General features: G+C 42.6%; 1 protein-coding gene across 4 annotated transcripts in view; it reads left to right on the plus strand.

The window, feature by feature from the left end:
• pparg (peroxisome proliferator-activated receptor gamma) overlaps positions 1 to 15,215 on the plus strand; it is a 92,754-nt gene that overhangs the window by 55,661 nt on the left and 21,878 nt on the right. For all 4 annotated transcript variants that reach the window (XM_029692695.1, XM_029692697.1, XM_029692698.1 and 1 more), the window contains one exon: positions 5,935 to 6,134. In XM_029692695.1, coding sequence (XP_029548555.1) covers positions 5,935 to 6,134 — 200 coding nt within the window. The remainder of the gene's footprint in view (positions 1 to 5,934; positions 6,135 to 15,215) is intronic.

The raw sequence follows: 15,215 nt of genomic DNA on the forward strand, positions 1-15,215 counted from the left end.
ATTGAGATTAGATTGAATAATTGATCGGCAAGGTTGCATTATCATTCATGATTATGATCCTAAGTGACTCAATCATGCTTCATATTGAATTCCTATTGAACTGAATTGCTGAATTACCTCATGTTAATAATGAGAATGATTATTTGACTTTTGTGAATATGAATTTGATTGGATACATGTTATTTTGTTTCCTTTGTTATGCAGCACAGACAAACTACCCAGTAAATATACCACTGTGGTTCAAGGATTTTCTGCTTCAGTGTCCTCCATTCTTCTGTCATCTGACCCGTGACCACCTCTTCACCTTCACTATTGTATGGCAACTGCTCTTCATCTGACCGTAATGCGCTTCAGAGGGTAGCTTCCTGCCATCCTGCACCTAAATACTAGGCGTGTCAGAGGAAGGCCCAAAAAATGGTCTAAAACTCCAGTCACCCAAGTCATAGACTGTTCTCTCTGCTACCACACGGCAAACGGTACTAGAGCGCCAAGTCTAGGTCCAAAAGGCTGCTTAACAGCTTCTACCCCCAAGCCAATTAATCAAATGGCCATGGCAACTGCTGCTACTCATTGTTTATTATCTAAGCATAGTCACTTTACCCTTATCTACATGTACAAATTACCTCGACTAACCTGTACCCCCGCACATTGACTTGGTACCCCCTGTATATAGCCTCGTTATTTTATTGTGTTACTTATAAAAAAAAGAATTGTACTTTCGTTTATTTAGTAGATATTTTCTTAACTCCATTTCTTGAACTGCGTTGTTGGTTAAGAACTTGTACGTAAGCATTTCACGGTAAGGTCTACTACACCTGTTGTATTCGGCGCATGTGACCAATAAAATTTGATTTGAAAGGGATACTTTGGGATTTTTATCAGAGGCCATTTAGCTAATTCTCCAGAGTCAGATGAACTCATGGATAAAATGTTTGTCTCTGGGTGCAGTTTGAAGGAAGTTGCTAACTAGCGTTAGTGCAATTGCTAACTAGTGTTAGCACAATGACAGCAAGTCTATGTGTGTCTGCTAGCATGCTGTGGGTATCTGCTAGCAGATAGCACAATGACTGGAAGTCTATGGGTAACTCATTGGCTCGCAAAACTACCTCTAACTTCCTCCGTACTGGACACAGAGACATAAAAATGGCATCTGCGAGTTGTCGAATGTAATATATCACACTAAAGCAGTTGAACAGAATATACCTTACTAAACGAGTCAAAGCAAACTGGTACGGTCAAGACGTAGGATACTATATGAATTGTATGCTATTGTACGACTGCTATTACATTGGTAGGCCAATGAAATGTAACCTAACGTGAAGTATCATATTAAATGGAGTGGCAGGGATTTGAGTCATACGTTTTGCTCTGAGGCAAGGTTGCTCCCAGAGAAAGTCATGTGGTTCTAGTCCAGGTGTAGTCCCTGTAGCGGCAGGGTCATCTGAGTTACTCCTTATATACACTCACATCTCATCATAAGCTGTAGTGGCTAGTGAAATCTGCCAGGGGAGGTTTTGTGTTTTCATCAATGATTCACAGAGGTTTACACACGTAGACACACACACTAGCGCTTGGTAGCTGTAGATTCTGCTGTGTCATGGTGCTTGGCTGGGTGCCCAGACGTAGGAGGAGCAACGTATACATTTACAAAAGGTGTGATGGCTGATAGACCAGATCATTTATTACTCTGCAAGTCACCATTATACAAAAACAGGTTTAGACATAGCCCTAACCATATATAAAACAGGTCGACTGAATACTGTTGACTTCTACTAAATGAAACGGCTTTGTCCTGCCGCCTGACTGACGCAGAGGGGAACATAATCCTGTATTAGACATAATGTAATATACTGTAAACCTGTATTAGAGATGTGTTGGTAAATCCACAGATTGGTTTTCTGTCCGACTTACCTCCATTCACAAAGCTCCAGTTCAACCTATCCATTCTATCAGAGGAAAAAAACATTTTTCTAGGAATTCTGTCTCTCTCTAGAAAAGTCTGGTTATACAACATCGGTCTTTCTAAACTTGATAATTGTCATTTAATGACGCTTGAAACTGTGGTCAATAACTGGTATTTGACTGTAGAAAGGTCAAATGTGATAGCTTCCCTGTGGCTCAGTTGGTAGAGCATGGTGTTTGTAACACCTGCATGGTGTGTGCAGTGCCAGGGTTGTGGGTTCGATTCCCACGGGGGGCAGTACAAAAAAAAAATGTTTGAAATGAAATGTATGCATTCACTACTGTAAGTTGCTCTGGATAAGAGTGTCTGCTAAATGACTAAAATGTAAAAAAAAATGTAATAGGAAGTCATAATCAGTTGTAGTGTCACTCTGGTGATGTCTAATATCTTTGAGTCAGTATTTATCAATATTTATTTATTTGTTACTGGTTATTATGATCAGTTTTAATCACCACATTTACAGAACTAGACATTTACATTTTACATTTTTACACTTTATTTCTGAATCTATTTCTTACCGTTTCTCACTTTATTTCTGTAGAAAAATGTATAAAAGGTAAAACATTTGATATGAAGTCATATAATAATCAATAAGTATAGTCACTCTGGTGATGTCAACCATCTAATCTCTCTGGGTCAGTATTTATTTGTTACTGATTAATATGATCCGTTTTAATAATCACATTTACACAACTACAAAAAAAATATTAAATTGCCTGTTTTTCACTTTATTTCTTAAATGTTTCTCCCAACTCTATCCATGTCAGATGTTGTGATGAGATACACATTTACATACCACACAAACGGCACAGAACGGTTTGGGGAGATATGCTGCAGTCTAGAAGTTTGGGGAGTTACTCTGTAGTTTGAAGATTTGGAGGGTTGCGCTGTATATGGAATTTGGTATTTTATTAGGATCCCCATTAGCGGTTGCGAAAGCAGCAGCTACTCTTCCTGGGCTCCACTCAAAACATGAAACATGACATAATACAGAACATCAAAAAACAAGAACAGCTCAAGGACAGAACTACAACAAATTTAAAAAAGGCACACATAGCCTATATATACAATATACAAACTATCTAGGTCAAACAGTGGAAAAACGTTGGGCTGTTACTTCAGTTTTTCTAAACCAGGTTTGCTGTTCATTTGAGCATAATGAGATGGAAGGGAGTTCCATGCAATAATGACTCTATATAATACTTCATTTTTTCTGGATTTAGGGACTGTGAAAAGACCCCTGGTGGCATGTCTGGTCAGTTAGGTTTGTGTGTCATAGAGATGTGTGCAAGTTGACTATGCAAACAATTTGGAATTTTCAATACATTTGTGAGGACAGAAGCTGGGAGATGAGAATCAAGTACAGGGAGTGAACATTTAATAAATAACGGACATGCAACAAAACAACATTGATGCTGACACTGGGAACAAACTGAGGAATAGACAGATATAGATGGGGCAATCAACAAAATGAAGGAGTCCAGGTGAGTCCAATGGAGCGCTGATGCCCGTAATGATGGGCAGCCTGTCTGCCGGAGAGGGGGAGTGGGAGCAGGCTTGTCAAAATTAATGTTTCTTATAAAAAGAAGTGATGCAGTCAGTCGCTCCTCAACTCTTAGCCGAGAGAGACCTGTTTTTGAGATTCTTCAAAGTCGCCACCATTTGCCTTGATCACAGCTTTGCACATTGGAATTCTCTCAACCAGCTTCATGATGTAGTCACTTGGAATGCATTTCAATTAACAGGTGTGCCTTGTTAAGTTTGTGTAATTTCTTTCCTTAATGCGTTTGAGCCAATCAGTTGTGCTGTGACAAGGTAGGCGTGGTACACAGAAGATATGGCAAGAACAGCTCAAATAAGCAAAGAGAAATGACATCCATCATTACTTTAAAACATGAAGATCTGTCAATATGGAACATTAAGGACTTTGAAGGTTTCTTCAAGTGCAGTTGCAAAAACCATCAATCGCTATGGATGAAACCAGCTCTCATTAGGACCACCACTGGAAAGGAAGACCCAGAGTTAACTGCACCTCAGATTGCAGTCCAAATAAATGCTTCAGAGTTCAAGTAACAGACATCTCAACATCAACTGTTCAGAGGCGACTACGTGAATCAGGCCTTCATGGTCGAATTGCTGCAAAGAAAACACTACTAAAGGACACTAATAAGAAGAGACTTGCTTGAGTCCAAATGTGAGATTTTTGGTTCCAACCGCTGTGTCTTTGTGAGAAGCAGAGTAGGTGAACGGATGATCTCCGCATGTGTGGTTCTCACCATGAAGCATGGAGGTGGTGTGAGGGTGCTTCGCTGGTGATCCTGTTAGTGATTTATTTAGATTAAGGCACACTTAACCAGCATGGCTACCACAGCATTCTGCAGCGATAACCATCCCATCTGGTTTGCACTATCGTTTATTTTTCTCCAACAGGACAAGGACCCAAAACACACCTCCAGGATGTGTACAGGCTATTTGACCAATGAGAGTGATGAAGTGCTGCATCAGATGACCTGGCCTCCAATCACCCAACCACAATCCAATTGAGATGGTTTGGGATGAGTTGGACCACAGCGTGAAGGAAAAGCAGCCAACAAGTGCTCAGCATATGTGGGAACTCCTTCAAGACTGTTGGAAAAGCATTCCTCGTGAAGCTGGTGGAGAGAATGCCAAGAGTGTCCAAAGATGTCATCAAGGGAAAGGGTGGCAACTTTGAAGAATTTGAAATATATTTTTAATTCTTTGGTTACTACACTTTTTTGGTTACTACATGATTCCATATGTGTTATTTCATAGTTTGTCTTCTCTATTATTCTACAATGTAGAAAATAGTACAAATAATGAAACACCCTTGAATGAATAGGTGTGCCCAAACTTTTGACTGGTACTGTATAACACCATGGTAGAGCATGGTGTTTGCAATGCCAGCATGGTGTGTGCAACGCCAGGGTTGTGGGTTCGATTCCCATGGGGGGCAAGTACAAAAGAAAAATGCATGAAATGAAGTGGGTGCATTCACTACTGTATAGTCGCTCTGGATAAGAGTGTCTGCTAAATTACTAAAATGTAAAAAATGTATATGGTTGAATCGTCAGCATACATGGACACACAGGCTTTGTTTAATGCTCGTGGCAGGTCATTGGTAAAAATAGAAGAGAGTAGAGGGCCTAGAGAGCTTTCTTGCGGTACACCCTACACGTTTGATGTTAGAGAGGCTTCCATTAAATAAAACCCTCTGAGTTTTAGATTGATAGCTCTGAATCTACAATATGGCAGAGGTTGAAAAGCCATAAAACAGGTTATGGTCAATCATATCAAAGGCTGCACTGAAGTCCATCTTCTTATTATCAAATCAAATGTATTTATATAGCCCTTCTTACATCAGCTGATATCACAAAGTGCTGTACAGAAACCCAGCCTAAAACCCCAAACAGCAAGCAATGTAGGTGTAGAAGCACGGTGGCTAGGAAAAACTCTCTAGAAAGGCCAAAACCTAGGAAGAAACCTAGAGAGGAACCAGGCTATGAGGGGTGGCCAGTCCTCTTCTGGCTGTGCATTTTCATTTTCTTTCAACCAATCATCAGTCATTTGTGTCAGTGCAGTACATGTTGAGTGCCCTTCTCTATAAGCGTGCTGAAAGTCTGTTGTCAATTTGCTTACAGAGAAATAGCATTGTTTTTGGTCAAACACAATTTTTTTACAACAGTTTGCTAAGAGCTGGAAGCAAGCTGATAGGTTTGCTGTTAGAACCAGTAAAGGCCGCTTTACCACTCTTAGGTAGCGGGAATGATTTTGGCTTCCCTCCAGGCCTGAGGACAAAGACTTTCCTCTAGGCTCAGATTAAAGATATGACAAATAGCTGACTATGGCCACTCCTACCATCCTCAGTAGTTTTCCATCTAAGTTGTCAATGGCAGGAGGTTTGTCATTATTGATCTGATAATGTTGTGTTGTCTGTGTTGTTTCCCATACAGCCATTCGTTTTGGCCGGATGCCCCAGGCTGAGAAGGAGAAGCTCCTAGCTGAGTTCTCAACTGACATTGACACCATGCACCCTGAGGCTGCCGACCTGAGGAGCCTGGCCAAGCTGCTCCTGGAGTCCTATCTCAAATACTTCCCCCTCACTAAGGCCAAGGCCAGGGCCATCCTATCTGGAAAGACTGGGGATAACGCGGTATGGACCAGACCTATCATGGCACAGTAGCTACTAGCTATTCCCTATCACAGTCACAACCATACTAACATGGCACAGTAGTTATTCGCTATCACACCATGTGATGATAGGTGGTGGGCCGACATCCAAGCTGAAATATCTGCCATGCAGAGATGGATGTTGCCACACAGACATACAGTGAGGGGAAAAAAGTATTTGATCCCCTGCTGATTTTGTACATTTGCCCACTGACAAAATAAATGATCAGTCTATAATTTTAATGGTAGGTTTGGATTCTGGATTCTGGATTCTTTTGTTGTTATTTTGTCTCTCACTGTTCAAATAAACCTACCATTCAAATTATAGACTGATCATTTCTTTGTCAGTGGGCTAACGTACAAAATCAGCAGGGGATCAAATACTTTTTTCCCTCACTGTACCTGTCCATCAGCAGGTGGGGACCCTAGTCGACACACTAAGAGACTATTCAGTGACAATTCCGGTTTCAGCCACATGGGTGGTACTTGCAGAAATGCTTGTCTTACTAGGGGAAAGAGTTTCAGGTTGATGACCTGTCCACACTAATAAAACATGGAGTAGAAAGTTATGCCAGTACAGTAGAAAGTTATGCCAGTACAGTAGAGTGTTATGCAGAGAACAGTAGAACATTATGACAGAATACTGTAGAGTGTTATGACAGAATACATTATAGGTTTTTAGAAATTGCAATTTTGTTCCATTTGAAACATTCCATCCACAGCTGGGGGGCAAGCGTAGCCTGCTCCAATGCATTACATTGCAGAAACAGAGCTGGATTACACCTTTCTCAACATTGGCCACCACTAATTGGAGATTTAAGTGACAAAAATGTACTATACCTGACAAGTATGTGTGGTTTAGGTTAATTGTCCATCCTTTATGAGCTCTGCTTGTCAAGCAGCAGAAGGTGGCATATCAAATTGTGTTTGTCACATACGCCGAATACAACAGGTAGACCTTAGTGAAATGCTTAATTACAAGCCCTTAACCAACAATGCTTTAACCTCTACGGGCCACGGGGGCAGTATTGAGAATTTTGAAAAAAATATGTGGCAATTTTTAACTGCCTCCTACACCAACTCAGAAGCTAGGATATGCATATTATTAACACATTCGGATAGAAAACACTCTGAATTTTCTAAAACAGTTTGAATGGTGTCTGTAAGTATAACAAAACTCATATTGCAGGCAAAAACCTGTGAAAAATAGATTAAAAAAAAAGGAGAATTTTGTGACTGTACTATTTAGTGTCATTGTTTTAAAGATACCACAGTGAGAAAGGATTCAGTTCGCAACTCCTACTGCTTCCACTAGATGTCAACGATCTTTAGAAAGTTGTTGGAAGCATCTGTGATGAATACAGACCGAATAAGAAAGCTTACAAGTTGACACGTCATCACTTCATTTTTTGCGCCTGCGCATGAATCTGAGAAGAGTGCCTTTGTCATTATCGTTTATTCTAGACACTTGATAGGTTGTGTGAAAATATTACTGATGTTTACTGATGTTTCACGTTAAAAATGGACCAAAAGATTAATGATGAACAACGTTTGACATGTTTAAACAAACGTAAATAGATTATTTACTAGGTTTTCTTTAGCTTTTCGACGTGACTTTACACTGCCCACCTCATTTTGTGGGAGCCTACTGAACGCTAACTATTTGGACATAAATTATGAACTTTGTCAAAAGAAACCACATTTGTTCTGGACCTGGGATCTCTGGCAGCGCCTTCTGATGGAGATAATCAAAGGTAAGGGGATATTTAGAATGTTATTATCGATATTAGATGATGCTAATGCTAACGGTATAGCTTAGCTTAGCATATAGCTTATTGTTGTTAGCATAGTACCCAGTTTATGCAAAATGTGATTTCCCAGTAAAGTTATTTTGAGATCTGGCCATTCGGTAGCAATTACGAGATGATAATATATTATTCTTTGAATGACAATATTATAATTTACCAATGTTTTCGAATAGTAATTCCGTGATTTGTAATGCTGGATTCACTGGGTGCATTCGAGCCGGAAAAAATTCTGAATTTCACCGCGACTGTAAATGCTGTTTTTGGATATAAATATGAACTTGATGGAACTAAAAATGCATGTATTGTATAACATAATGTCCTATGAGTGTCATCTGATGCAGATTGTCAAAGGTAAGTGCATAATTCTAGCTAGTTTTCTGTCTGTTGATGCCCTTCTTTGAATTGGCTAAACATTACACGCAGCTATTGTCAATGTACTCTCCTCACATAACCTAACTTTATGCATTCTCCGTAATGCCTCTGAAAATCGGACAGCGTGGTTAGATTTAGAAGATATATCTTTCAAATGGAGGAAAATAGTTGATTATTTGATTTTTTGAAATGATTACTCTTGCAGTTTTGAATTCCCCGCCATGGTCACATGACAATGAATCCCAATACCGGGATAAGATCGGGATAAGATCCTCAACAGGTTAACACTTATTTTTCTTAACTTCTTAAGTAAAAATTGTTTAAATAACAAATAAACAGCAGCAGTAAAATAACAATAGCGAGGCTATATACAGGGTGTACCGGTACAGAGTCACTGTGGAGGCTATATACAGGGGGTACCGGTACAGAGTCACTGTGGAGGCTATATACAAGGGGTACCGGTACAGAGTCAATGACTGTGCATAGATTATAAAATGGACAGTAGCAGCAGTGTAAAATAGGGGTCTGGGTAGCCCTTTGATTAGCTGTTCAGGAGTCTTATGGCTTGGGGATAGAAGCTGTTAAGAAGCCTTTTGGACCTAGACTTGGCGCTCTGGTACCGCTTGCCTTGCGGTAGCAGAGAAAAGTCTATGACAAGGGTGGCTGGTGTCTTTAACAATTTTTAGGGCCTTCCTCTGACGCTGCCTGGTATAGAGGTCCTGGATGGCAGGAAGCTTGGCCCTGGTGATGTACTGGGCCGTACGCACTACCCGTATGCACTACCCCCCGCCTTGCGGTCGGGGGCCGAGCAGTTGCCATACCAGGCAGTGATGCAATGCATCAAGATGCTCTGGATGGTGCAGCTGTAGAACCTTTCGAGGATCTGAGACGTGAGTGCTACGGTCGATAGTCATTTTGGCAGGTTACCTTAGTGTTCTTGGGCACAGGGACTATGGTGGTCTGCTTGAAACATGTCGGTATTACAGACTCATTCAGGGACAGGTTGCAAATGTCAGTGAAGACATTTGCTAGTTGGTCAACGCATGCTCGGAGTACGCATCCTGGTAATCCGTCTGGCCCTGCGGCCTTGTGAATGTTGACCTGTTTAAAGGTCTTACTCACATCGGCTACAGAGAGTTTGATCACACAGTCGTCCGGAACAGCTGATGCATGTTTCAGTGTTACTTGCCTCGAAGCGAGCATAGAAGTAATTTCTCGTCTGGTAGGCTCGTGTCACCGGGCAGCTCGTGGCACTGGGCAGCTCCCTTTGTAGTCTATAATAGTTTGCAAGCTCTGCCACATCCGACGAGCGTCGGAGCCGGTGAAGTATGATTCAATCTTAGTCCTGTATTGATGCTTTGCCTGTTTGATGGTTCGTTGAAGGGCATCGTGGGATTTCATAAGCTTCCGGGTTAGAGTCCCGCTCCTTGAAAGCCATGGCTTCTGGTTGGGGTATGTATGTACAGTCACTTTGGGGACGACGGCATCGATGTCTTATTGACGAAGCCAGTGACTGATGTGGTGTACTCCTCAATGCCATCGGAAGAATCCCGGAACATATTCTACTCTGTGCTAGCAAAACGGTCCTGTAGCTTAGCATTTGCTTCATCCGACCACTTTCTTATTGACCGAGTCACTGGTGCTTCCTGCTTTAGTTTCTGCTTGTAAGCTGGAATCAGGAGGATAGAATTATGGTCACATTTTGTAACGGTTTTGACTTGAGGTTATTGGTTATAGGGGTGCCAGGTAGGTTGTGCCTACCAGAGAAAATATTGGTTTCACCTTTTGGTTTGTGAGGGAATGAGTCCCATCTGGTCCGTCAAGTCTACACCAATACAAAGGACTCATGTAACAGTCAGGATGGAAATACACTTTTCATAAACCCTTAAAACATTGGAAATAACTTCAAAACAACATTCTTTTGCGTGGGTTGCATTACCAACATAAATTATCACACACATAATAAAAGAACAAATAATGAGTTCCGGTTTCTCCAGAAATGTCCTGTACCTCGGGCCTAAAAGAGTCCAGCCCGGTAAAGGAGTTCAGGGAACTCAAGTGACCTTAGTCACGCAATGTTTGTCCGTTCATACAAGTGTAGCGTGAACCCAGTCTCAATCATACAATCAAAATAACAATTATTTTACAACACAACCATAAAGCGTATCAAATCTTAAGTCCTCAACTACAACTGACCACATAAATCATCACGGTATACATCACACCAAAACAAATGAAATACCGTATACAAAAAAGTTGTAGTCAGTCAGACAATCCAATCATTGAGTGCGGTCTAGAGCTAGCATCAGTTTGTAGTGGTAAATAGACAGCTATGAAGAATATAGATGAAAACTCTCTTGGTAAATAGTGTGGTCTACAGCTTATCATGAGATGCTCTACCTCAGGCGAGCAAAACCTCAAAACTTCCTTAGATTTCATGCACCAGATGTTATTTACAAATATACATTGACTGCCACCCCTTGTCTTACCAGAGGCCGCTGTTCTATCCTGCCTAAAAAGCTTAAAACCCGCCAGCTGTATGTTATTCATGTTGTCGTTCAGCCAGTCATGTAAAGTGTATAGCTAGCTAATAATGTCGACAAGCGAGTACCAGTAGCTAGAAACTTTGTCAGTTATTCAAGAGGTGATCATATTACAACCAAATAGTTGTAACATTTAGCTGACAATCCCTTGAAAACGCCACACAGATGTCAATGGTTTTAGCGGAGATGGAGATCTCCTTGCCCGACAGAAGGCACATCGAACACTCTGCACCATATTGTGACATTTATTGATAACCTATGTTATGACAGAGTACAGTAGAATATACAGCACAATGGAACGAGTCCACATTCTGATACATGTCAAATGTTTTGAGTTGATAGTTGACCAGAGGAAGCATGGCAGGAAACAGCAGCATGTTATTTAACAAACTAGCTAGCAGAGTAAACCCTCAGTCTGACCTCTGATCTGTTTTTTAGTTCCAGCATCATGGCCTTGCAGATCTCACTCCTCTCCTCCCTCTACATTTTAGTCATTTAGCAGACACTCACACGCAGCAACTTAGTGCATTCACATAGTGTATGTGGACACACCTTTCCAACAAGTCAGTTCATCAAATTTCTGCCCTGCTAGAGCTGCCCCGATCAACTGTAAGTGATGTTATTGTGAAGTGGAAACGTCTAGGAGCAACAACGGCTCAGCCACGAAGTGGTAGGCCACACAAGCTCACAGAACGGGATCAGTGAGTGCTGAAGCGAGTTCCAAACTGCTTCTGGAAGCAAAGTCAGCACAATAACTTTGTCGGGAGCTTCATGAAATGGGCTATCATATCTGAGCAGCCGCACACACGCCTAAGATTACAATGCGCAATGCCAAGCGTCGGCTGGAGTGGTGTTAAGCTCATCGCTATTGGACTCTACAGCAGTGAAAACGCATTCTCTGGAGTGATGAATGATGCTTCACCATCTGGCAGTCTGGCGGACTAATCTGGGTTTGAACGGATGCCAGGAGAACACTACATGCCCAAAGGCATAGTGCCAACTGTAAAGTTTGGTGGAGCAATAATGGACTGGGGATATAATTCATGGTTCATGCTAGGCCCCTTTATTCCTGTGAAGGGGAATCTTAATGCTACAGCATACAATGACATTTAGACAATTCTGTGCTTCCAACTTTCTGGCAACAGTTTGGGGAAGGCCCTTTCCTGTTTCAGCATGACAATGCCCCCGTGCACAAAGCGAGGTCCATGCAGAAATGGTTTGTTGAGATCAGTGTGGAAGAACTTGACTGGACTGTTGGTCATGTAGTGTAGCTAGGTGGGACAACCACATATCTCAGTCATAGAAAGTAAATTTTTCCTAAATTAAGTAGCTATCAGAAAAGTCAGTGCTAGTAGGGGGAAAAGTCAGTGCTAGTAGGGGGGAAAAGTCAGTACTAGTAGGGGGGAAAGTCAGTACTAGTAGGGGGGAAAGTCAGTTCTAGTAGGGGGAAAAGTCAGTACTAGTAGGGGGGAAAGTCAGTACTAGTAGGGGGGAAAAGTCAGTACTAGTAGGGGGGGAAAAGTCAGTACTAGTAGGGGGGGAAAGTCAGTACTAGTAGGGGGGAAAGTCAGTGCTAGTAGGGGGGAAAAGTCAGTACTAGTAGGGGGGAAAGTCAGTGCTAGTAGGGGGGAAAAGTCAGTACTAGTAGGGGGGAAAGTCAGTGCTAGTAGGGGGGAAAAGTCAGTACTAGTAGGGGGGAAAGTCAGTGCTAGTAGGGGGGGAAAAGTCAGTGCTAGTAGGGGGGAAAAGTCAGTTCTAGTAGGGGGGAAAGTCAGTACTAGTAGGGGGGAAAGTCAGTACTAGTAGGGGGAAAAGTCAGTACTAGTAGGGGGGGAAAAGTCAGTACTAGTAGGGGGAAAGTCAGTACTAGTAGGGGGGAAAGTCAGTACTAGTAGGGGGGAAAAGTCAGTACTAGTAGGGGGGAAAGTCAGTACTAGTAGGGGGAAAAGTCAGTACTAGTAGGGGGAAAAGTCAGTACTAGTAGGGGGGAAAAGTCAGTACTAGTAGGGGGGGAAAGTCAGTACTAGTAGGGGGGAAAAGTCAGTACTAGTAGGGGGAAAGTCAGTACTAGTAGGGGGGAAAGTCAGTACTAGTAGGGGGAAAAGTCAGTACTAGTAGGGGGAAAAGTCAGTACTAAACTCAGCAAAATTAGGGTTATATTAGGGTAATGTTAGGGTTTTATTAGGCTTGTATTATGGTTAGGGATGTATTTGGGTTAGGGTTATAAACTCATCAAAAAAAGAAACGTCCTCTCATTGTCAACTGCGTTTATTTTCAGCAAACTTAACATGTGTAAAGATTTGTATGAACATAACAAGATTCAACAACTGAGACATAAACTGAACAAGTTCCACAGACATGTGACTAACACATTTAACAATGTGTCCCTGAACAAAGGGGGGGGGGGTCAAAAGTAACAGTCAGTATCAGGTGTGGCCACCAGCTGCATTAAGTACTGCAGTGCATCTCTTCCTCATGAACTGCGCCAGATTTGCCAGTTCTTGCTGTGAGATGTTACCCCACTCTTCCACCAAGGCACCTGCAAGTTCCCGGACATTTCTGGGGGGGAATGGCCCTAGCCCTCACCCTCCGATCCAACAGGTCCCAGACGTGGTCAATGGGATTGAGATCTGGGCTCTTTGCTGGCCATGGCAGAACACTGACATTCCTGTCTTGCAGGAAATCATGCACAGAATGAGCAGTATGGCTGGTGGCATTGTCATGCTGGATGGTCATGTCAGGATGAGTCTGCAGGAAGGGTACCACATGAGGGAGGAGGATATCCACGACTCGTCAGGGAAGAGCACTTTTTGCTAGTCCTGTCTGGTCCAGCGACGGTGGGTTTGTGCCCATAGGCATCGTTGTTGCCGGTGATGTCTGGTGAGGACCTGCCTTACAACAGGCCTTCAAGCCCTCAGTCCAGCCTCTCTCAGCCTATTGCGGACAGTCTGAGCACTGATGGAGGGATTGTGCGTTCCTGGTGTAACTCGGGCAGTTGTTGTTGCCGTCCTGTACCTGTCCCGCAGGTGTGATGTTCGGATGTATCGATCCTGTGCAGGTGTTGTTACACGTGGTCTGCCACTGCGAGGACGATCAGCTGTCTGTCCCATCTCCCTGTGGTGCTGTCTTAGGCATCTCACAGTACGGACATTATTGCCCTGGCCACATCTGCAGTCCTCATGCCTCCTTGCAGCATGCCTAAGGCATGTTCACGCAGTTGAGCAGGGACCCTGGGCATCTTTCTTTTGGTCTTTTTGAGTCAGTAGAAAAGCCTCTTTAGTGTCCTAAGTTTTAATAACTGTGACCTTAATTGCCTACCGTCTGTAAGCTGTTAGTGTCTTAACGACCGTTCCACAGGTGCATGTTCATAATTTTTTTATGGTTCATTGAACAAGCATGTGAAACAGTGTTTAAACCCTTTACAATGAAGATCTGTGAAGTTATTTGGATTTTAACGAATTATCTTTGAAAGACAGGGTCCTGAAAAAGGGCCGTTTCTTTTTTTGCTGAGTTTAGTAGGGGGGAAATTTAGTTCTAGTAGGGGGGAAAGTCACTACTAGTGGGTGGGGGCAGGGGAGGGGGGCTGTGGGATTATTTAAGACACTCTTTGAAGAGGTAGGGTTTCAGATGTTTTTGAAAAATAGGCATGGACTCTGCTGTCTTAGCTTCAGGGGGAAGCTGGTTCCAGCATTGGGGTGCCAGGTCATAGAAGAGCATTGACTGGGCTGAGCGGTAGCTGCCCTCACGTAGAGGTGGGAGGGTCAAGAGACCAGAGGTGTCAGAACAGACTACCCAGGTTGGGGTGTAGGGTTTGATCATAGCCTGAAGGTAAGGAGGAGCAGTTCCTCTTGCTGCTCCGTAGGCAAGTATCATGGTCTTATATTGGATGTGAGCTTTGACTGGAAGCCAGTAAAGTGTGCAGAGGAGCGGGGTGACATGGGAGAACCTGGGAAGGTTGAACACCAGATCTGGTGGCAGTGTTCTGAATAAGTTGCAGGGGTTTGATGGCACATGTTATAACAGGCTGTTGTCTCCAGATAGTCATCATGTTATAACAGGCTGTTGTCTCCAGATAGTCATCATGTTATAACAGGCTGTTGTCTCCAGAGAGTCATCATGTTATAACAGGCTGTTGTCTCCAGATAGTCATCATGTTATAACAGGCTGTTGTCTCCAGATAGTCATCATGTTATAACAGGCTGTTGTCTCCAGATAGTCATCATGTTATAACAGGCTGTTGTCTCCAGAGAGTCATCATGTTATAACAGGCTGTTGTCTCCAGATAGTTATAACAGGCTGTTGTCTCCAGATAGTCATCATGTTATAACAGGTTGTTGTCTC

Source organism: Salmo trutta, chromosome 16, assembly GCF_901001165.1.
Source record: "Salmo trutta chromosome 16, fSalTru1.1, whole genome shotgun sequence".
NCBI classification, from domain to species: Eukaryota; Metazoa; Chordata; class Actinopteri; order Salmoniformes; family Salmonidae; genus Salmo; species Salmo trutta.